General features: G+C 38.8%; 1 protein-coding gene across 1 annotated transcript; it reads left to right on the forward strand.

Moving 5' to 3' along the window:
• Nucleotides 1-254: 254 nt before the first annotated feature.
• On the forward strand, nt 255-16,901 carry AGBL3 (AGBL carboxypeptidase 3). Its single transcript, XM_044455182.1, has 11 exons — nt 255-1,142; nt 3,134-3,194; nt 3,770-3,952; nt 6,214-6,321; nt 7,382-7,529; nt 9,338-10,120; nt 10,801-10,966; nt 15,423-15,549; nt 16,308-16,408; nt 16,528-16,616; nt 16,802-16,901. The coding sequence occupies exons 1-11, from the start codon at nt 1,077-1,079 to the stop codon at nt 16,899-16,901; spliced, it is 1,932 nt and encodes a 643-aa protein (XP_044311117.1). The 5' UTR covers nt 255-1,076.
• Nucleotides 16,902-23,396: the final 6,495 nt, after the last annotated feature.

A 23,396-nucleotide genomic window follows, 5' to 3' on the forward strand; every position in this document is an offset into this window, starting at 1 on the left:
GGAATATCCTCAGAAAATATTTTTCCAAGATACTTTTCTGAGGTCATGGGAATGTCCTCAGAAAACAAGCCTTTCCTGACTTCTGGTTACAATATCAGGATGTTGCAGTGTTGTTATTCTGTTAAAGCAAAATCAACAAAGAGACTCTTGTAGCACCTTAAAGATCAACAAACTCTAGATCACAAGAGCTTTGCCAGTTCACGTAGAGGCTAGAGTGTTGCACTGTGACTCTAGAGACTTGGGCTTTACTTCCTACACCACTATGAATCTCATTGGATGACTTTGGACTACCTTGCAGGGTTGTTAAGATAAAATTGAGAGGTAAAAGTTTATGTATGTTGCTTTGAGCTTCTTGGAGGAAAAGCAGGATATAAATGTAACAAATAGGAACTTTGATGAATCAATGGCAATTGTTCCCATATATTAACTATCTGGTAGAAGGCATGAATGATATGTTGACATTTCACATCTGCCTTTAGTGGAGTGTGTACAGTTCATCTACCCTGTGAAGACAACACTTTCCACTTTTCATTTGCTAGTGCACATTAGTGTATGCAGCTTAAAAACTATTCAAGCTCCCTACCTGCCACACTGCAGGAGTAAGTCTGGAAAGGCTGGGCATGTGCCCTGTGCTGTGATTTTCTTTTTTTATGACAAATGATGATGCAGGTTCTCAGTGTGAAAGGGCAAAGTGGATGCTACTCCAAAAAGAGCTTATCTGTAATAAATGTATTCATCTCTAAAGTACCAAAAGACTCTGGTTTTACCACAGTGGTATAACGCAGCTACTGCTCTAAACAAGTACTCATTTTATTTATAAAATTATGTATGAATGACCCTTTGGTTCCAAAAGCAACATGTATTCATTTCAAAACCTACCCATTATTTAGTGTGAATCTGCAGAAGATGATGTCAATTCTTAAACACTTTAGAAGTACCGGTGACAAAATAACATTAATTTTGTGTGTAAAAAGAGAGGTATGTTGAGGCTGCATGCAGTGTCCAAATGCTGTGTTCTATTCTTATGTGTGTGACAGTCTGTGGAGGAAAAATAAAGGCTCTGGTTTCAAGAGATTATGTCAGAAGATTCAGATAAAGACAAGCAACACAGAGAACAATTAACCAGTGATGATTACAACTCGGTATGTTTATTCTTCAGTATTATACTTTTTCCCCTAATATACTGATGGCAAATCTTTTAGAGACCAAGTGTCCAAACTGGAACCCAAAGCCCACTTGTTTATCGCGAAGTGCCAACACTACAATAAAACCTGAAAACTGAGGTTTTAGTTTAGAAAAAAACACCTCACAGCCAGTCCAGGCAAATATATGTATAACCTTGGCAGTGCACTGACCGGCCATGTGAAAGCTCAGACGAGTCGTGGCTAATGAGTCGCGGCTAATGAGTCGCAATTCGTGATGTCATCACCTGACACCGCTACTCCTTTCCAAGGATGTGCATGGCCCCTATGCATGCTGTTAACCAGTGCTCGGCTATTGGGGCGATGCTGGAGCGATTTGGCTCACATGCTGACAGAGAGGGCTCCGCGTGACCACTGTGGCACGTGTGTCATAGGTTCACCACCACTGGCCTAACCCTACCCTAATATAGAGGTAAAATACCATTGAAAATAATGCGATTTTGAAAAAGCCTTGCTTGAGTAGCTTTTTCTGCATAGCTCAACATTTCTGCCCATTCTAAACACATTCCAACCATCAAAATCATGCCAGGACACCTCGTTTCTCTAATCCTAACCCCTGGTGCACACCCCTAACCCCAATATAGGGGTAAAATACCATTGAAAATAATGCGATCTTGAAAGAGCCTTGCTTGAGTAGCTTTTTCTGCACAGTTCAACATTTCTGCCCATTCTAAACACATTCCAACCATCAAAATCATACCAGGGCACCTCGTTTATCTAACCCTAACCCAGTGATGGTGAATCTTTTAGAGACTGAGTGCCCAAACTGCAACCCAAAACCCACTTATTTATCCCAAAGTGTCAACGCTGCAATAAAAGCTGAACACAGGTTTTACTTTAGAAAAAATACCTCACAGCCAGTCCAAGCAAATACACACACACACACATATCCTTGGCAGTGCACTGACCAGCCATGCGAAAGCTCAGATGAGTCGCAGCTAATGAGTCACGGCTTGTGAAGTCATCACCTGGCACCACTACTTCTGAGGATGCGTATGGCCCCTATGTACGCTGTTATCCGATGCTCAGCTGCTGGGGCGATGCTGGAGTGACTTGGCTCGTGTGCAAACAGAGAGGGCTCTGCTTGCCCGCTGTGGCACATGTGCCATAGGTTCACCACCACTGCCCTAATATATATATAATCTGCTTCTATATCATGGTTGATGTGTTTAAGGGAATTTAACTTCCAATCCTCTACTCCTCATATATAATCCTCATACATTATATATTAAGAGTCAGAGTGGTGTGGTGTTTAGAATGTTGGACAGGGAACCTGAGAGATCCAAGTTACAGTCCCTATGCGGCCATAAAGCTCACTGGGTGACTTCTAGCCAGTCACAGATTCTCAGCCCAACCTACTTCAAAGGCGTATTGCTGTTAGGATAAAATGGTGCTGTGAGGTCACCTTGGGCTCCTCACAGAAGGAAAAAGCAGCATATACATGCAATGTAATAATAAGCACAGACAGTATGCTCCATTACAGTAATTATTTCAGTTATGCAGGGTATGCTTTCCCCATGTGCTATTACTGCCACATATGTACTTTATCCCCAGCAATATCAAATGTGAAAACTAAACATGATTCAACTCTTGGTTAAGTATGCCTGAAACTTAATACTGCTGTCAGAAGCAAAGTGAGAAAAAAATTGTCACTAAGGAACATTTATAGTCATTCAGAGCCACCTCTGGAATGCAGCCCCCAAATCTTGTTTCAAGTGGAATTCTGCCCTTGAACTGAAAAAGATTTTGCACCTTGTAGTAAAGGTTAACTGAAAATTAAGAAGTCATTCATTCATTCATTCTATTTATTTAGAATCATAATCATCACTGTAACTGAATGTAGAATGCCCCATGTTAGATATTATTGTTTGTTCTCACTTTGCAAGAAACAAGAGCATCCTTATTTTCTGTTTTATTTTTATGTATTTTAGGATGAGGACCCCTTCAGTCCATTTTTAACTGAAGAATTTGAGCAGTGTGCATTTTTCCCAGGTCTGATATTTTTCTTTTTTGTCATGCATTTGCAGTTAGCTGGTTGGAACACGGTGGAGTTCTGGCATACACTGGTACACAGTATACATATTGTACATATATATATATATACTGGTATACAACTGGAGAAATCACCAGCATCATACACAAGGATATCAAAGCATCAAAAACCAGCAATGGGACCCCTCTTCTGTAATGTTATACTAATACTATATGCACTATTGGAAGTAAAACTTTTGCTCATGCATCTGTATGGTGATGCATCAGAAGAGGAAAACCTATAGTGGGGGCCATTATTACTTGTCCAAAACTACCTTAAAAGACTGTAGATGTTCACAGAAATAAAGAATAACTAACAAAAAAGGAAAAATTGGACTTTTTGACAATTAATTCTGTATTTTCTTTTTAAATACAACTTTGTAAATTGGCAGCCCTGGCCATTTTATACATGATTGTAAAAGAATAATGTTGGCTTATATGGTTCTATTTGGCTCTTTTCTCACAAATTGGCTGTCTAAGTTATATAACTCCAGGACAAAAAATACTAATACCTTACCCCCCCCCCCATCTCATAGATTCTTTTTGTGATCAACTTTTGCCACGGACTACACAAATTTTATTGGAATATAACTCAGGAAAATGGGTACCAAAGCTTCGTGAGCCACGAGATTTATATGGCCTGTCTTCTTCAGGACACCTGAACTTAGTACGCTGGCCCCATCAATTTGAAGTTATCAGAGAGAGAATTGAACATATCGGTAAATAATATTAAATGTTTGTAATTATGTGGCCCTTTTTTTGGTGAGTCTCAAGGCAGTATTTCAACAGAAATGCATTTTCTAATCTTTGCTGCAACCAGTTAAAGAATTAAAATTTGGTTAATTACCTTGTACTGTATCAGTTAATTCATGTATTACATTTAAACACATTTGAAAAACTTCAGTATAGGTAGTTTTGAAATATTGAAAGAACTGTGCAATGCTATCTTTGTTACCAGGGAAAGATCCATAGCTCAGTGACAGAACACATGCTTTGTATGCAGAAGGTTTCCAGGTTGGGTGAGGAAAGAACCCTGCCTGAACCCCTGGAGAGCCACTGCCAGTCAACGATGTTAAAGGGAAAGGCCATCTCTAATATTACAGCAATAATATCCTCAAAATAACCATGCTCTTATCTTTCAGTACTACTGACTAAAGTTGCTTCCCCCTACCTAAGTAAGTATCCTACTTAATATGGATAGGATTTCTGCATGCTCACTTGCATCAGCAGATCCCAAAGATGCGTTCATGTCATGGATGTACACTGTACAACACTGCAGTTGCACCAACCTGACATGGAAATGATCATGATGCCCACATGACACCATCAGCACATCAGCCTCAAACAGTTCAGATTTTGGGGAAGGGGGCAGAATGGTACTTATTTTGGATCTTCTGCTTGCTTACAAGTCATTTACATCCCAGTTATGGTATAACCCTTTGCAGAAGCAGCAATCTCAATCTAGATTACTGAACAGCAGGAGGTTGAAGCCTCAGTACTCCTCACCCCACAGGATTGCTGGGGAATGGGGAGGCTTTAACTTTACCTTCCTCACCTATGCAGATGTAGGGAAAATTGCTGTTTTCCTTGGCAGCAGAGAAAAAGCATTCTTGTTTGAGATTGCTTAAGGGGAAAGAGGGTGCACCAGGAGACCTATCTTGTGCATCCTATTTCTGAGCAGAGTTGGGATCCCACTATGCCAAAGAGGTGGCAGGAGTGACAATACTCCCATTCAAGTCAACAGAACCCCCAACAGCTGCTTTTTTACCTATTTCTTCTCTGTGTACATAGTTAGAAAAAAGAATAGGATCCAATTAACATTGCCACCATTCTGCTAGTAACATATAGGCCACTGTGTATCCACAGAATACACATTTTCTAACTAGAAATAAATACAAATATAAATTTTAAAACTGCCAAAAAACTATCTGTATGACTGAATTTTTATTAACTATTAACAACAGAGAAAGGGAGTCCAAGTACAGGCTATACATTTCAATCTATAAATTGAAATAATAAGTAACAGCTAGCAGCCAGATTGCTGCTTATCTATAGTCAGTATGTGAAGAAAACCTGCTACAAAATAAAATTACAGTGTTATCAGAAAGAGAATGATGTTTGCACATGAAATGATTATCAGTTGTATCCAATGTTAGACTAATTTAAGTTCTATTAGTTTCAGTGGATCTATTTTAAGCAGGGGTAACATTGCAGACAACTCCATGTATGCAATCCACCAGACCTTGCTTGCTGCAGTGAAACACCATTCACTGAAAGTGGATTCTCAGAATCCTAGAATTTAGCAAAAGTTATTGGTCTGGATCTTTCCTGTTCCCATTCAGTGTCCCCATGCTGACACCTTCTGGCAAAAGCATTCTTCTGCTACTTTAACATAATTTCATTTCAAGGGAAATGCTTGAAAAAAATTCAAGGTAATCATAGAAGCCTAACCCTTACTGGCTACATAGGAATAATATATAGTTTTTAACTTGGAATAATTCCTCCTTTGATATGGAGAAAGTTTGGTATGATGCTGATTAAACAAACATGAATATGTAGGGAAGAAGCACATAATAGCTTTGTTTGGCGTTTTTACCACAGCAGTGCTCACTGCCAGAGAGAGATACTTCTGTTCAGTTTATTTTTTTCTTTTACTTCTAGGGTGCCTCTTGTGTGTTATCAGGACCTTCTTGTCTTTGTTTCATGAAAAATCATGAAGTTTCAGAAGTTCTGTTTCCATTTTTTTTAAAGATTGCTAGCCAGCCTGGTTGTAAGCATGAAAATAAATATATCCTAAAATCGGAACCTTTAGTGGGATTTTTAAGGCAACCATTTTTCAAGTCATATTATTTCTTACCTTTTTCAAGTCATTATGTTAAAGCTGTTATCATGATCATTGGTGATATGACAGATTTGAATGCATAAAATTAATGGTTCCAGTTAAATATTAAGTTCTGCTTTCTACCTCTTTTCTCTCCAGTATGGACTCCTCCTAAACCAGAGCCACTATATAATCCAACAGGTCTTGAGATAGAGCCACCCTGCCCAGACCCAGGAGAGGGTGCTGTGGTCTATCTAGCAGATGGAGGTCTGAACATTTTCTATTATACAGTACATGCAAATTACAGAATAATTTTTTCTTTTGTTCACATTTTTCTTTATTACATAAAATTGTTAAAAATTATGTCTTAAAAGGGAAAAGCAAGAAAAGGGAACTGTAAGACATTAGAGGGACACTTCAAGTTCTGTGAATTTAGCAGCATGTTCTATATAACAATAAACACTTATTTCCTAACATTTTCAAAAGGTGTTTGTCAATTCCAATATCTAAGACGTAGCAACCCATTCTCCAAGGAATATTTCCTGGTTTTTAATCAATTCCACATTCTTTTGGAATGTCTTAATTTATACATAAAAGCTTCTACTACAATTATTTTTGCAATTCTTTTATGGGCTTGTTTACCAACAATATTTTTGATGTAAACAGCATATTACCAATATGCTTAGGCTTCGGCGAATGGGGCGGCATAAAAATATTTTAATAAATAAAATAAATAAAATATGGTCATCTTTTTTTGCACTAGGTCAAGATTTTCTTCTGTTCTCAGGCATTTGACAAAATATGATATGTCTTTTTAATAGGCCCTAGATTTTTATTACAACAACAACAAGGGTTTTACATTGTTATATTATTACATGTTAATGATTTTATACTATGTTATTACATTATATTTTTGTATTTTTAATACTTGACTGGGTGCTTCTCCCACCCAGAAAACATTTGGACAACCAGTTTCAGCCTTCTAAGACTTTTGTCCTAGCATGCAAGAAGGGGAGGCACAGGCACTGCCAGAATACTGCTTGTCATGGAGGCACCTCATATCTCCCTCTCTGCCCACCCAAAATTTGCACAAACGTCTGATTCAAGTTTTCAAGCTGCAGCCAGCTTTCCATGTCAACTGTGAGGGGAGAAGGTGCTCTGAGGTCAGAGTCCCAGCTCTACCTTGAAGCACATTTCCAAGGTCAGAGATGGGGCCCCAACTTCTCCTATGGCATAGGGTTGTACCCAAACTGAATTTCTAAACACATTTATAAACTGAGTTTGTAATCAGACTGAATAATACTTGTATATTTTGTTCCCCAACTAGCTGATAAGGATTCCAGATTTATGTATTCCCGAATAGGGGGGAGCTTTCCTACAAAGCAAGTGCTTCCTCAGTCCTGGGATGACTGGGACAACACTTTGATTTTTGAAGCACGATTTGAAAGTGGGAATCTGCAAAAGGTGATCAAAATGTAAGTTGCTCATAGTTTTCTTTTTGTCTTTGAAAAAAAGGTTAGTTTCTGTCCATGTTCTCTCTGACATTAAAGTCTATATCTATATTGCTAGGCCTTGAATAATGGCTTAGAGAACATGAAATGGGAAGCAATTACAATGCATACATTCAGTTTGTATTATTTATTTCTTCAAGAGCTCATGATGTTTCCAGGCTGCCTCCCATCAAAGTACTAGCCAGGTACAGAACTTCTCTTCCAAGGTGGAACTACATTCAGCACCTTTTGATTACTTATTTTGTCTAAGTTCATAGATTTAACACAATTTACCTCCACAGCATCCTATGCATAGGTCATCTCACAGACAAGATTCCAGTTTGTAATTAAACAAGTGATCCACTGGTTGTATAATTTTAGAAACCCAAAAGGGAAGAAATAAATGGTTGAGAAGAACTGTGGGTTCTGGCAAAGAAAGCCTGAGGCCATTTTACAATTGGTATAGTAAGTTCTTCTTGCTCATTAAGCAGTTGAGCAAAGGATCAGTTCCTTCTGCCTGCTTTGTTCACTTGCCAGGAAAACTCCCTACTGTATTTTCATTTACTCTCAACTGTGGTTGGCACAAATGCTGCTTTTGTGTACCAAAGAAGTCAGACAAAGGAGACGTATATGGCTCTGCCCCACGCTATCTTCAAGAGACTGCCTTAACTGTTCTTGTGCAGAAGAGCAGTGCTGCAGCAGAGACAGGTGATGATGCATGTACTTGTCATAGTTTGCACTTTGGAGGTAAATGGGCTGTCAATTGAATAATTAATTGTATAACCCACTGACTCTGAACTGGTAATGGAGCTATGAGCTGGGTTCCCAAGCAATAGTTCAAAGGTACGTGTTCCAGTACTGGGATCTCCTTGCTCAGTCTTGTAAGATAATAAGTGTATGATAAGATATAATTGGGCAATAAAATTAAAAAATATGCTAACAGCTTTTTTTCAGGAAAAGACTAGGTCAAGTCTAATAAATGATACAAAATAAAGGTAGGTAATCTGCTGTTCTCCCATAAGCCATACCTGTTGGCTAGGCTAGCTGGGATAATGGGAGTTGTAGTTGAAAATATCTGGGGGCTCTGGGTTGCCTACTCTTGACTTAATGTCTTTATGTATTTCAAAAATTCATGTTTGTGTTTTAAAGTAATGCGGGCTTTATTTCTTTGTTCTAATAACAATACCAATGTTATTCATGGTTATTCATGGTTTGGTTCTGGATTGGTAAAGATTTCCAAGTATTATTTTCTCGGTTTCAATATTTGTTGTAAATAGAAATTCACCCTTGTTATGATGGCATGGTCTAGTACGTTTGTTTGTTTGTTTGTTTTATTACATTTATATCTTGCTTTTCCTCCAGCTAGTTCAAGGCAGTATATATTATTCTCTCTGTTTTAACCTCACAGCAACCCTATGAAGTATAGATCAGATTATATTATACAAGTAAAGATAGTGGCTAGCGCAAGATTGCATGGCTTCAGGACAGACACAGAATTTGATCCTGTGTCTCTCTACCCCTAGACAGATGAGAATATGATCTAAACTCAGTGTAAAGGCTGTGTGGTCTACTTTTAAAATGGGAATATGCCAATAAACAGGTTCTACATGTTCATGTATGTGAGGAACTGCCAACAAGCTAGAGACAAAATATCCAAAAGAAACTTGACTTTAAGAAAATATTTGAAGTGGGGCATAAAAGAAAATTTGAAAAACCAAAAATGTTTGATGTTACACAGGCATAACTCATTAAAAAAATATGTTTAAAATCTTTTTCTCCTTTTCCCATGCCAGTAGTGATTTTGAATACCAGCTGACACTACGCACTGATCTCTACACAAATAAGCACACTCAGTGGTACTATTTCCAGGTCACCAACACCCAAGCTGGAATTCCCTACCGTTTCACCATTGTCAACTTCACCAAGCCAACAAGTTTATACAATCGTGGTATGCGTCCATTGCTGTATTCTGAAGCTGAAGCAAAGATCCATAAGGTGGGATGGCAAAGGACTGGAGATGGAATCAAGTATTACAAAAACAATCTCAGTCAAGATGGGCGCCAATGTTTTTCTCTAACATGGACATTTCAGTTTCCACATGACAGGGACACCTGCTATTTTGCACACTGCTATCCGTACACTTACAGCAATCTGCAAGACTACCTGTCAGACATTGCTGGAGACCCAAAGCGGTCCAAGTTCTGCAAGATCCGCATCTTGTGTCATTCTCTGGCTAGGAATATAGTCTATGTTTTAACCATTACCAACCCCCTGCAAGATGTTAAGGAGGAAAAACGCAAGGCAGCAGTCATTTTGACTGCTAGGGTGCACCCAGGTGAAACAAATAGTTCCTGGATGATGAAAGGCTTCCTGGATTACATTCTGGGGGATTCAAATAATGCTCAGTTGCTTCGAGATACTTTTGTTTTTAAGGTGATACCAATGTTGAATCCAGATGGTGTAATTGTGGGCAATTATCGCTGCTCTTTAGCAGGCAGGGACTTGAATCGTAATTATAAATCCGATCTCAAGGAATCTTTCCCTTCTGTCTGGTACACACGCGCAATGACCAAAAGGTAAAAAGGTAACATTGCTTATCTTTGTTTAGTATAGCCATTGTTTGTTCATTATTCAGCCAATATTAATTAATGGATGATCACTACTCAGTCTGTTCTCTTGCATTTATTTTTAGTTCAGAAATTACTGAATTTGGAGTACATATACATTTTGTTTTAATACTATTATCCTTTCTAACTGATATGTGAAATAGACAAATCAACCTCTGGAGGAGGAAAGGGAGGAAATGGGCTTCATCCACTGCAACAAAGGAAATGGTTCCTCAGTGAAGTTCTTTTCCCATCTAATCTGATTTTTTATATGATGGCCTAGTTTTCGTATAATAGCTTGGTTTTCAAAAAGAAAACCATCTGTCAAATATCAGCTGCAATGGAGAGAACATTTGTACAGCATCCATGCAGTATCTCTCAAGGGGAAAGGAAGGATAGAAAATAGGTGCAACTAAAATTGTTACATTTTATGGAAAAAGCACTGGTCATCTCAGCACTAATGAAGCTGACTGATAATCTACTGAAAACTGACCTGTTGGTAAATATGCCAGTACATAGAGGACATCTAAAAATCTAAAATATTTTGGAAGAGACTCTTACAATTACTATCATAACCCAGAAATCCAGACTGGGGGTCCTGCACTACAGTAACCAGAGCTGATCATATTTAATTTGCTCTCTTGTTACAGAATGATGGAAGAACGTAATGTTCTCCTGTATTGTGATCTTCATGGTCATAGCAGAAAAGAGAATGTCTTCATGTATGGCTGTGAAAAAAAGGAGCAGCATGAAGAAGGAGCATGTTTACATCAGCGCATTTTTCCTTTTATTATGAGCAAAAATTGCCCAGATAAAGTAAGCTAACTTTTGACTTTAATTATTAGATTAGAAAATTTGGGGGAAATGAATTCATATAATAAAGCAACAGCAACATCTAACAGTGCAGCTTGAAATGTAGAGCCTTAGTTTCATCAGTTACAAATCCAGCATTGCTTCCTTTTTTTTTATTAAAATTTTAAACTAATACTACAAACATCAAATATCACATACATTGGATTTACTGGGTCAACTCCCTACTACATATTTTTAACATTCTATAGTCAAATTCAAATCAGTTTATAATAACTTGAAAACTTCTCTAAATTTACACCAAGTCCCGTTTCTCCAGCCAGTTATAGAAAAAATCCCAAGTTTGATAGAAGTCAGTGTCTTCTTTCTCCTTCAATGATAAAGTCAATCTATCCATTTCTGCGCAGTCCAAAATCTTCCTTAAAATCAGTTCATCAGTGGGTAGTTCCTCACTTTTCCAGTATTGAGCAAATGCAATCCTTGCCGCTGTGATTAAGTGTAACATCAAATACATTTCCTGTCTGTTAATATCTTCCGGTATGATGCCTAACAAGAAAACTTCAGGTTTAAAAAAATTTCCTCCATCCATTTATGCATTTTAATCCAATACTTTTTCGCATTATCACAAGTCCACCACATATGATAAAAAGTACCCATTTTATGTTTACATTTCCAACATCTATTTGACATATTTGGAAACATCTTAGCTAATCAACTTGGCGACAAATACCATCTATAAAACATTTTATATAAATTGTCTTTATACAAAGTTGCTAATGTTACCTTAATATTTCTTTCCCATAGTTTTTGCCACTTTTCTAGTTCAACATTAAATCCAAAGTTTTGTGCCCATGTTATCATAGTTTCCTTAACCTGTTCCCCTTCCATTTTTCTGTCAAGTAAAAAATCATATAATCTTTTAATAACTTTCTCATCTGTTTTAAGCATCACTTGATTAAACTCTGTTAAGTCTTTGTAAAACCCCCATGCTTTACAATCCAGTTGCAAATCCAGCATTGCTTCCTGACAGTAAGGACCCTTAGGGTATGGAAAGGGCTTCCACAGGTGGTGGTTGAAGTCCCTTCAGTGAGGGTGTTCAAGGATAGGCTGGACATGAACATGGTAGGCATGTCATGAGTGCAGCCGACTGGAGCCGGAGAGGCCTGAGAGGCCTCTTCTGACTTGCTCTGTTTCTATATTTCTATTGCTTGAATTTGCCCCTGCTATGCTGTACTGCCCATTCAAAGTATGTGAGCTTTTCAGTGTATTGAACATCTGATAGGAACAGATTCACAGATCGTAACTGATGGGACCAAATGAATAATCTGCTTTTAGAAAAGAATAAATTCCTCCTCCAGAGAGCTCACAGGACAGATTTGGATAAGAAGGAAGGGGAGAGGCATGATAAAAGGGATTAATTTGAGCAAGTATCATTACATACATTTGGTTTAAATTGAGTTTAAGTTATATCACCCTGTTGGATATTATCATGCCTTACTTGGGTAGAACAGATGAGATTGTGATAATAACCTTTTGACTTTATAGAATATACAGTCTTCCCATACCAGGTACAGCTTTGTGAATTTGTTAAGCCCTAGTCAAGCTGTGGGACACCGAGATTACTTGAGCAGATGGCATGAAGTACTCCAGAATACCTTCTCTGTAGTAAAACTCATATGGCACCCATGTTATGCCCCATAGCTTAGAATGATAAAACAGAATAGGAGATATCTTTAGTGCAGATGGAGAAAAAAAACTTCATCAGCCTCTTGTATGTGCCTTTAATCAGACATATTTGGTGGCAGTGAGGGTAACAAAGAAACATCTCACTGTCTCTATTCAAACTTCTATTTTAGGGATCTATTATAAGCTGTCCCTAAGGATGTCCTAGGTCCTCTGAAGCCCACTGTAATGTATTTGCTAGACACATCTAGAACAAAATCTCTTGCAACTTCTGGCAGTTAGTCTCCAGAGTTGTTATAGCAGTTAAATCAGGTGAAGTACCCAGACCACAGCTTCATCTAGTTTTCTTGAATGGATTTAAGTTAGTACAGCTTGAGGTTGCTGAAAAGGTGTTTGAACAACTTTGTGCAACCAGTTCTGTATGGGATCCTTGCCCTTTCTGGCTGGGCCAGGGAGATGACTTTTTGTGAGGGGAAGTGTCCCCATCCCTCCTGAAAGGGTCTGTAGTGATAACATTCCTGATGAAATCCTCTCTAGACCCAGAAGATCCTAATCACTTCAGGCTGGTAGCATATGTTCCTTGCCTTAAGCAGGTGGTTGCTAACTACTTCCAGTCTTAGAGAGGACTGATTGTCTGGATTCATTTTGTTCAGTGTTCAGGCCAGGTTTTGGCATAGAAACAGCTTTGGTCACCCTGAATGATGAACTATGTCATGAGAGTGATGGAGAAGTGTGACCCCATTGTTACTCCTGGATTTTTGAGAGGCTTTCCATACCATCATTTATGGTTTTCTTTTGGGGCAACTCTCTGAGTTAGTAGTAGGTAATAGTGCATTGCAGTGGTTCCACTCCTATTTGGGTGACCAGATCCAGAAGATGGTGCTTGGGGAATATTGTTTGGCCTTATGGATTCTGTCATGGGATTCTTGAGGGGTTAGTTCTGTCCCCCATGCTATTTAACATTTATGTGAAATCACAAGGTGGAGTCATCTGGTGCTTTGGACTATGTTGCCATCGGTAGGCAACACAAGGCTCTGCTTGTCCTTTTCACCTCCAAGTGAGGCTGTGGAGGTGCTAACTTGGTGCCTGGCTGTGCCATAGTATTGAATGAAGACTAACAAACTGAAGCTCAATCCAGACAAGACTGTGATACTGTTAGTCAATGGTTCCTCTGTCCAGATGGGAGATGTTCAGTCTGTTCTGGATGGGGTTGCAGTCCTTTTAAAGGAGCAGGTCTGGGGACCCTCCTGAACCCATCTTTATCCCTTGAGGCTCAGGTGGCTTCAGTAGCATGGAGTGCTTTCAACCAGCATACGCTGCTTTGCCAGCCACATCACTGTCTGGACAGTGATAGCTTGGTTTCACTAATCTACACTCTGGTAATCTCAAAATCAGATTACTGCATTGCACTCTGTGCAGTGCTGCCTTAAAGACTGTTTGGAAGCTGCAAGGCTGCAAGTAGTGTAAAACGTGGAAACCAGACTAATAACTGGGACCAGAAGGTCTGATCACTTAACACTAATTCTGGCCTGCTTATACTGACTGACCATATACTTTCAAGCCTGATTCAAGGTTTTGGTTTTAAACCTTGGAACCACAATACTTGATGGAACATGTCCTGCTACCCCCAATTTAACCATACACAACATCTGAGGCTTTCCTCCAAGTGCCACCTCTGAGGGAGGCTTGGAGGGTAGCAGCAAGGGGAACGGTTTTTTTAGTGGCAGTCCGTTAACTGGAATTATCTCCTCACTGAGGACTGCCTAGAGCTAACTTAGTCATTCTTTTGGCACCATCTTAAGAGAGCCCTTTATGTTGAACTACTTAAAGGTTATGTAATGGCCAAGGAAGGCCATTCCATAGAACTATTCTGATGTTTTCAACAGAGCTCTTTTGTACTAAATGCTATTTTAGTCTTAAATTGTTTTAGAAGTTTTAAATTGTTTTCAAAATCTGCTTTAATTTTTAATGGGTTTTATTGTATTGTGGTCCTGTTCAGGAAATACTGGGCATTCTAAACTACCTGAAGAGCTTCTGCTATTAAGTGAATAAATAATAAGTGGTGGTACTGGTGTTGGTGATATAATGAATAGATAACATAAATAGAAGCTTTTTTTTCTATTAATGGTAAACATATCTTCATTGGAGTTCAAGTGTGATTACCACAATTTTATTTATATCTGGTTATAACAAAGTGATTTTAGCTTTCACCATCTTAAAAGTTTGTAAAATTAAATAGTAGCTTAATTTTCCTTACTGCCTAAGCCATTTCATTTCCTTACAGCCATTTCAATGGAATAGCACAAATATCCTAGGGTTTCATGCTGCCATTCATGGATACATCAGAATTCCTTTTTTAAAAAATGCTAAAATGGTTGCAAAGATAGGGAGAGGCCCTGGAGGTTGAGAACATTGTGTTAATTACCCACAAGAGACCATGAGTGAAGAATCACAAGCACACAATAAATACCTTGTGCATAAAGACTCACAGCCTCCTGATGATCACTACCACAACATGAAGCTGTTGTATCATGCATTTCTCTCTTTCCCTCTTGCCCCACAACACATCCAGTGATGTGGACTGGGCAAGGAAAAAAGCATGGTCTAGTATGCCAACATTATATCATAGTTAAGTACATAGTAAGGAGGAAGTATGACATAGGAAGACCATTTTCCACTCCAACCATAAGTCTGCTGTAATGTGAGTTTGGCTCTTCAGAGGAAAAAATTGTCCCTCACTGCAGGAGGATGTAACTGATTCCACTTCTCTCTCTGTAAGTTCTCATTCGCAGACTGCAGTTTCAAGATACAGAAAAGCAAAGAAGGAACAGGTCGAGTAGTGATGTGGAAGATGGGCATCAACAATAGCTATACCTTAGAAGTTACTTTCTGTGGGTCTAAATTGGGTAAGGCAAATATAGTTTTGCTCTAGAATTTATATTAAAGGATCCAACAAAATCTCATGTTGTATAATTGCAGATTAGGCAGAATGTAATATTAACTCATTATGTTTAACTGAGATATATGCTGAATAGATAGAGATGTTACAGGTGCATATTAGAATTGCATTTAGCCCAAGAAATAATATCTTTGGTTTCCAGAAATAACTCTTAAAAGGAACAGATCACTACAGATGGATAGAATTTTTACTCATGTCCTCAAACTCATGATATTTTATTTGATATTGGAGAACCAGATCAGCAACTGTAGTTATACAGGTCTTCTTTACACTATAAACTGAATTAATACTCATTCCCGCTTCCATACGAATTATAATACTGTAGGGGCTATGAATGGAGAATTTCCAGCACCATCCAATTCCCAGAATGTTTTCTAAGGAACTATGATGGTTAAGCTGATAAATATTATTAATAGTGTATTCAAATTCTTTAATCTAAAATAAGTGCATTCTGTCCAGTCAGTGCCATTTGAAAATATGGAGTGAAAAACTGTTTGCTGGCATCTATTGTGAAAGCCAATTCAAGATGCCTGAGAGAAGGCAGAAGGAAGATGTATAGAATATTTGGCTAGCAAAAATGTATTATAAGCTTGTGAAATAGTTAGAATTCAATTTTCCTAGCCATATTGTAGTAGATAAAATTATTGCTGGTGCTGTGTAGCACAGTTATTTCTTAACCAGTGAGGTTTCTCCTTCATGTCTCAGGTGCTAGAAATGGTACCCACTTCAGTACTAAAGATTTGGAGTCCATAGGATCCCATTTATGTGATTCACTGTTACACTTCTGTAATGAAAAGAAGAGTAAGGTAATGCAAAGAAAAACTACTTTGACATAGAAATGTGTGGCAATAATGCCAAAGAGTTTATTCCCACTTGGAATTAGTGAAACACTAAAATTGTTAACTGGGTGTGTGATCTTTCCTAGTATAATGAATGCCTGAAGGAATTGGAAGAATTGATGAAACAAGATGATTCAAGCACCTTTGTCAATGACACAATAGACAGAGATTCCAGGTAAATGGAGCTGTTCTTACCTGTTTCTATTTCCAGCCCATAACTGAGGAAATTAGTAGCAGTGTCATGTTATCAAGATGAGTTACCTGAATGGATAATTTATTTACTGAGCACTTGAATTTTAGTTAATATTTTGTAATCAATGGCCTTGCAAATGAAAACAACATAATTATTTTCTTTTGCAGTTCTGATAGCTCAGATGCCAATGAACTTGCAGTTAAACTAGATATCCAGGTATGGTATAAATTCCCACCAGGGGATTTAAACTCTTACACTGTTGTCTAATATGGCTGGGTGGGAGGAACATGGAGAAAAAGTATGCTTCTGTACTTTTCCTGTGGCCATCTTAGTGTTTTATCCATGTTCACAAGGAAGAGAGGCTGAGGTGCTGCTAGGATACATCATATCCCAGTGGAGCCTTAGTCCTCCCTTTCCCCTGGAACACTCCTTCAACATCAGCTCCACATTGGTTTTGCAGGCATGACAGCTGCAAGAGTAGAAGCAACATGCTTTGAATTTGGAGTCTTAGGTCCAAGCATGAAGTACATTTCCATGATTGGAGATGGAAATTTGAATTTTCCTATGGCCAGTCAGACAGTTATAGGATTTTGCCCTTATTTTATAAGAAATTCTTTTCTTCAGCATAGAGAATGGTGACTGAAAAATGGCAAAATAATGTGGTCTCTCTTGCTATCTTTATCTTTATTGTCAAACACCAAGCTCTTTATGGAGATACAGGGAAGTGACAGGACTTGAAGTAGCCCAGAGTACATTTTAGGAGCCTTCCGCTCTGTATACCTACTGAATTTAGGATAAAATTTGAAGGATCTCAGTGACTTCACAGACTTACAATTTTGTTCTTAGCTACTGGTTTAACTTTCAGAAAAGCTCTGGTAGGCTTTGTTAAAACCTAATACTTCAACAAACAAATTGTTGGTTAACATCAAATAAATAATGGCTGAATTATTGGTTAAATTGACACTGTTGGATAGTTTTTGATCTGGTAGAACAGACATTAGGGATGTGTGAGGAATCCATCTGGGAATGGGAATCCATCAGATTCCCTGGGTTAGGCTTCCCTGGACTCCAATCCACTTTGCAGTGGTCCTGAGTCTGAGATCCTGCCAAGTTTGCACAGTGTTTGTGTGGTACTTGCCAGGAATCAAGCCCCACATGCTGTGCAAACAGTCCCTCTTCTGTGCCACCTGCAGCAGCCCAAACAACTGCTACGCATAGTGTGTAAAGGTACACAGCTGTTCGACATGGAAGGAGGTTGACATGGTCACATGCAGTTTGCCAGGAATAGAGCCCTGCATGACTGCTAGCAGGGCTTCTTTCCCTGTCATATGTAGCAGCTGTTTGGGCTGTTGTACCTGACATAGAGGAAGGCTGCCAGTTGCACAACTTTCATTCTGCAAGTGTTTGCAAACATCATCTTGTCTCAGGTCACTGTGCAAAACCAGACTGAGCATGAGAGGAAGTCTGTGAATGCTAGAAAGAAGGATTCTTCTAGGGTTTGTCCAAATCCTAATAGACACTATGTTTCAATGAGTCAGGGGTACACAAGGGTACCACAGCAAGACCATAAAAAGTCTCCTGTCCTTGCAAGATTGCTCACAAAGAAAAATTACCATTCCTCCATCATTAGAGTAGCTGTACCTACCTCATTACATTTTTCTTTTTTGCAAAATACTTAAAGGTTTAGTGGTTCCCTTGTCTTAGACTTAAGAAAGCACTGAGAAGACCTCTTACTGGAATTCAACCCTCCACATAGGGTTGAATTTCAGCCTTGTGCTACAACAAAAATGTGAATCAAAGCATGGGCCAGATTAATTCAGGCAGACTCCTTCAATAGGTTGCAAGAGGCTAACATGCCAAGCAGCAAATGGTTGCTCTCCCTTTCTTCCAACACTGCAACAGTGGTTTAGACTTCTGAGAGGCCCAGCATCATGAATGAGGCAAGAAATGACCCTTTCTGGGCACAAGCCTTGCCTCCCTCTCACAGAAGTTATAGCATCTGCCTCTTGTTGATTACTGAAAGACAGTGAGCAGAGATTGTAGACTTGGACTCTACGTGCCCAGAAATCAAACAGTGAGCAAATTCCCTATGAATTTTCAAAAAGGGTAGTGTTCTACAAATCCACCATCTAAAATATTTAGTCCATGTCACTTTGTGCTCTGATCTCATTCCTTTGCTTGTTTCCAAACCCAGTCAGAGGAGCGGACAATGATGTGGATGAGAATGGAGAAATGGCACACTCCCAGGAACACAGGATAAATTAAATTAGATGCTCTTGAGGGAGATGGGGAACAAACTGGAAGACTGTCATTTTTGGCAGCAGCCCTGTTTTTGCATCACTGAGATTTAGTTTAGATGAATAAAAATGCTTTTAGTAAAAATTAAAATTGGATGTCTTCAGTCCTATTAAGTCTAGCTTTATGTATTTATTGGTTTTTGCTCCTGCTTGACAGACAAAATCAAGAAAGAAGTATCTGAAAACAAAGAAGGAAAGGAGTTTCTTTCTGGAATCATCCACAAGAAGATATTCTAAACATCCATGTGAGCCAGTGGTAAATTATATTTTTTCTGTGTTATATATTTGCTATGTTAATTAGTATTTATAAGTTACCTATAATACAGCTAGGAAATAGGAAGGATAAACAACATGTAGCATGCTTCAGAAAGGCTTATAACATTGCTTCAGAATATGTTGTTACAGAGCAGTCCTGAGAAGCTCTAGCAAGCTATAGGACTTTTCATATTCCCAAATCTGAGATTGGAAATACACTCAGACTCCCAGATCTGAGATTGGGAATCCATCCTCAGATCTCTCTGCCCCATTGCAGAACTGTACCAGATGCTTCTCCAAGATCATAACAGTGACCTTGGAGAAAGGATTTATAGGGTGGAGAGGAGGACACTGGAGCCAGCAGAATACAGTGGATCCTGGTGGTGTCACAGCCTCCTTCCTTCCCTCTCCTTCACCCGACTTAGCTAAAATAGGCCATAACGCTACTTTGCAGAGTAGCGTTTGGAGAGTTACAGGAATTTCCCCTGGATTGCATCACTGGTGTGGCATATCAGTATTAGGTCACTTTTAGAGTCAGTTTCACCATTAGTTGTCTCCCCATTTCTCTCCCCCATTAGACTAGATAGGGGCTTCAAACTCAGGCATCCCCATTCTTTCTTTTATTCTGCTCATCACAGATGAAGTTACAGACTGGAGCAAGGAAATCCAGTGTTGATATGAATAGGGTATTTCTGGACCTTATGAAAACGATAAAGTTTATATCTACTGTTTAAATACAGCCATTCCTCTCTTTCTGTTTAGAGTGAAGCCAAAAAAACAGAAGACTGTTCTTGTAGAATGTCCAAGAGCCAAGAACGAATAATTAAAAATGTAAGAATTTTGAATGTGTGTGTAGCGATCTTTACAACATGTCTGTCTAGGCCAGCAGTCTGTATTTCACCACAGTGATAACTGGCTGCCCACAGGATCCCATAAACAAGATATGAGTGCAACAGCACCCTTCTGCCTCTTTAATCTCTGACATTATTTGCATTGGATTCTACAGAAAAATAGCACAGTAGTTTGTTTACAATAAACATTGCTTAGCCATATCTCCTACTCATGTAAATTCATTGGGTTATCTCTACTCATTATGCTATGTTCATGTACTCCAAACTAATTTTCTTTAAATATAACTTTAGATGTTTTTAATTGCTCTTTCCCCCAGTACTTGTACCAGTGAGAATGTTAACTGTATGTTGGATGTGTTAACTATGTGTTGGATAAGCTATGCAACACTGCTGTATTTACTATTTCTTAGTTATAACTATGAAAGACAGTCACTCCAGTCTAACAAGGGAGATCCATATGTGTTTCCATGTACTGAGGATGTAGATAAGTGTCTGATTCAGCAACTGTACAACAGATCTCATTAGGGCCCCATTGAACTGACTTGGCACATCTTCTAATCAGTAGAGATGCTGAGGCTACCACTTCTTCAAAACTGGAACTAAATACAAGCCAATGACTCTGAACATTTAGAACCAACCTTCGTTATTGATGAAATATTGTTACCTCCTGCTTTTGCCAGCTATCAGGTATAATTTTAGTTCTGCATATGAATAGAAATAAGGATAATTTCTCTTCTCCACAGACTCGGGTTTTTCAGAAATTAAAACTAATGGAGCTACAAAACATGCAAAGAGAAAAGTATGAAGTAACCAGACAGAATATAAAGCCTTTCCCTAGAGCCCCCAATGCTGAAAAGGTTTGGATGTCTCATTAGTAGAATAAATTTTGCAACATAAATCTGCAAACGTTGTCAGTGTCATCTTCCTTTTTATATTTTGATGCATGTTAGTGACAACCATGAGCTGAGTTTGACTTTGAAATTTGGAAAAACTAAATTAATACAATGTGGTGTTGTCAAAAGAATATCAGATTGTGTACATTGCTACTTAAAAGCAATCTGTGCTTTGTAGAATGACATTTGTGGAACTCATTTTAGTTAAAAAAATGTATTATAAGTCTTCTTATATTCTGTTTATTTACAGTGCCTAGAGAGCAGTCTTTTACAGTCTTTATGGTGCAGCCCAATGTCCCCTGTGCTTAATGTGAAAGTAGGCTTTCCTACTTTCACTGTCTTGACCCTTTCTTCTTGCATTCCATCTAAACTGCTATTTTTGGCTGTGTAGATGACCCACTGTGGAGCGGGAAGAAAAAAGTCTGGGGCACTGTTTGGATGTAGCACACGCCCTAGACCTCAGGCTCCTCATGTCCTCACACCCTGGCATGCCCCCTTAGCCCTCTCTGAGCTGATTTGTGACATTAAAGAGGCAGCCAGCAAGGTGCTTTCTGCAGTGGCTTTGAGGGAATTGGGATAGGGGCTCTCTGTTTGGAGTCCCAGTTCCATGGTAATTGGAGCCGAGATGCCAAATAATCCTATGCCCTCCCTGATATTGCTGGAAACCCATAGGGTTGCATGTTTAGGGAGAAATCCTATGGCTGTTTAGACTGATAAAGATCCTACAAGTCCTACAAAGACTGTGTCCTTAGCATTCCTTGAATATCTCATATAAAGACTTAAATCTGTTGGTCTCATTCATTCTAGAGGGTCTACCTTAAGTAGAATTAACTGGGTATATTTGGTTAACATCTTTTGCAGGAGGTTGTTTTCACTCTTTTAGGTATGATAGAAATGCAGAGATAATCTCTGCAAACATTGTGCAGTGCATTCAATGTGATTGCTACCTAATTGTATGACATTATATAAAATGAAATTGATGCAATGATATTCCCATTTCTCAAAAGAGATTCCTTCAGCTTCAGTGCATTAACATTTTGTGCTAGACAGAGAAAATATTCTTTTGCTATAATGCTAGCTTAGGGCCAAAGTTAACCTTATGATAATTGTGCTTTAAGAAAAGCATGGTAAAATTGGCAATTTTTAAAGAGGGAAGAAAATAGCTATGAGGTCCTAATTTGGAACCTGAGGCTGATGCAAAACCTCCTACTCCCTGTTATTTGCCCCTGCAGGTACTGTTTTCAGTAAAACAGCACTGTTGGGGGCAAACAGAAGTCACAGAGCTCATTTTCGGTAGGAAAGCAGTGTGTGGGAACCTGATCCAGACTGGGAGCACATTCCAGCTAGCAGTTTTATTTTCAGAATAAAAGGGGCTAGGGTGAGGGTTAGTTTAAGCAGGCTATTCTTTGAGGTAATGTAGCTCTTAGTTTCCCATATGCAAGGAAATGCTGCACTTTTAAACAAGTTATTTTCATGAGATTTTTAAGGTGATACTGACCCACTATAACACTGTATGCCATGCATTCCTATACAGTGAGGACAGTTCCAAAGTAAACCCACTGATTCAGAAGAATTCAGACACAGAAGTATCCATTCAAGCTTTCGTTGGGCCAAACCTAAAAGCCAAAGACAATGCTCCATGCAGTTTATTTTATGATCTCCCCCACACCACTTTTCTTTAAAATTAAGGAGGAGCCTGCCATCAGGAACAATAGAAAAGCAGGGTGGAGAGGGGATGCTCAACCTTTTCCTTTCCATTTGTTTTTGGCTGAAAATCACACTCTTTCCCTGCTGCTTCTCCACTTCTTTTGTGCACAAGAAAAAATATGAATACTTAGAAATACCAAAAGAAGGATAAATCATAAATAATTAATTTCACTTCAGAATGGGTAGTTGGTCCACCTGGAAGAAACATGCAAACAAACAGTAAGAGATTCAGCTCAAACAAGAAAATTGTAAAGTAAAAGAAAACAGAATGAAGACATTCCTAGATTGTGATTCTTAAAACTGATTCACATGAAAATATATGTTTTGAACACATTTTGTTTGTACAGTATCCAAATCTAGAAATTGCTATAGCACCACATAAGAACCAGTGCAGGAGCAAAACTACCATAAGCAGCAAATGTTTAAGAATAGAGTACAAAGATGTTCATTTATTGCTGGGAGAATCTGAGGATCCTTTCCAATGGCACCTGTTTCCAGGTTTGGAAGTCCTTGCACAGTGGATTTGATCCCTGCTGTCTGTGGCTTCAACCCACACTGATTCCTCACCCATCCAGATGGCAGATGGGACTACTATGGAACTATTGATTACATGAAGCTTTCCTGCATCCTTGCAGAAGTGTTCCCAAACAATGCATTCTTGCAGGAGTGTTCCCAATCTGCCTTTTCTAGGGTTGCTCTGCACACTTCTGGGAGTGTGCTAAAGGGGAACATCAAGAGCTAGGGAAGCTGCCACCCACA

Source organism: Varanus komodoensis, unplaced genomic scaffold (assembly GCF_004798865.1).
Source record: "Varanus komodoensis strain SLA01 unplaced genomic scaffold, ASM479886v1 scaffold8, whole genome shotgun sequence".
In the NCBI taxonomy this organism is placed as follows: domain Eukaryota; kingdom Metazoa; phylum Chordata; class Lepidosauria; order Squamata; family Varanidae; genus Varanus; species Varanus komodoensis.

Excerpts from the sequence above, each read along its gene's own strand:
- AGBL3 (XM_044455182.1), top strand. The coding sequence starts at position 1,077 with ATGTCAGAAGATTCAGATAAAGACAAGCAACACAGAGAACAATTAACC. Across the intron at positions 1,143-3,133 it reads CCAGTGATGATTACAACTCG|GATGAGGACCCCTTCAGTCC; the intron begins GTATGTTTATTC and ends TATGTATTTTAG. Across the intron at positions 3,953-6,213 it reads AGAGAGAATTGAACATATCG|TATGGACTCCTCCTAAACCA; the intron begins GTAAATAATATT and ends TTTTCTCTCCAG.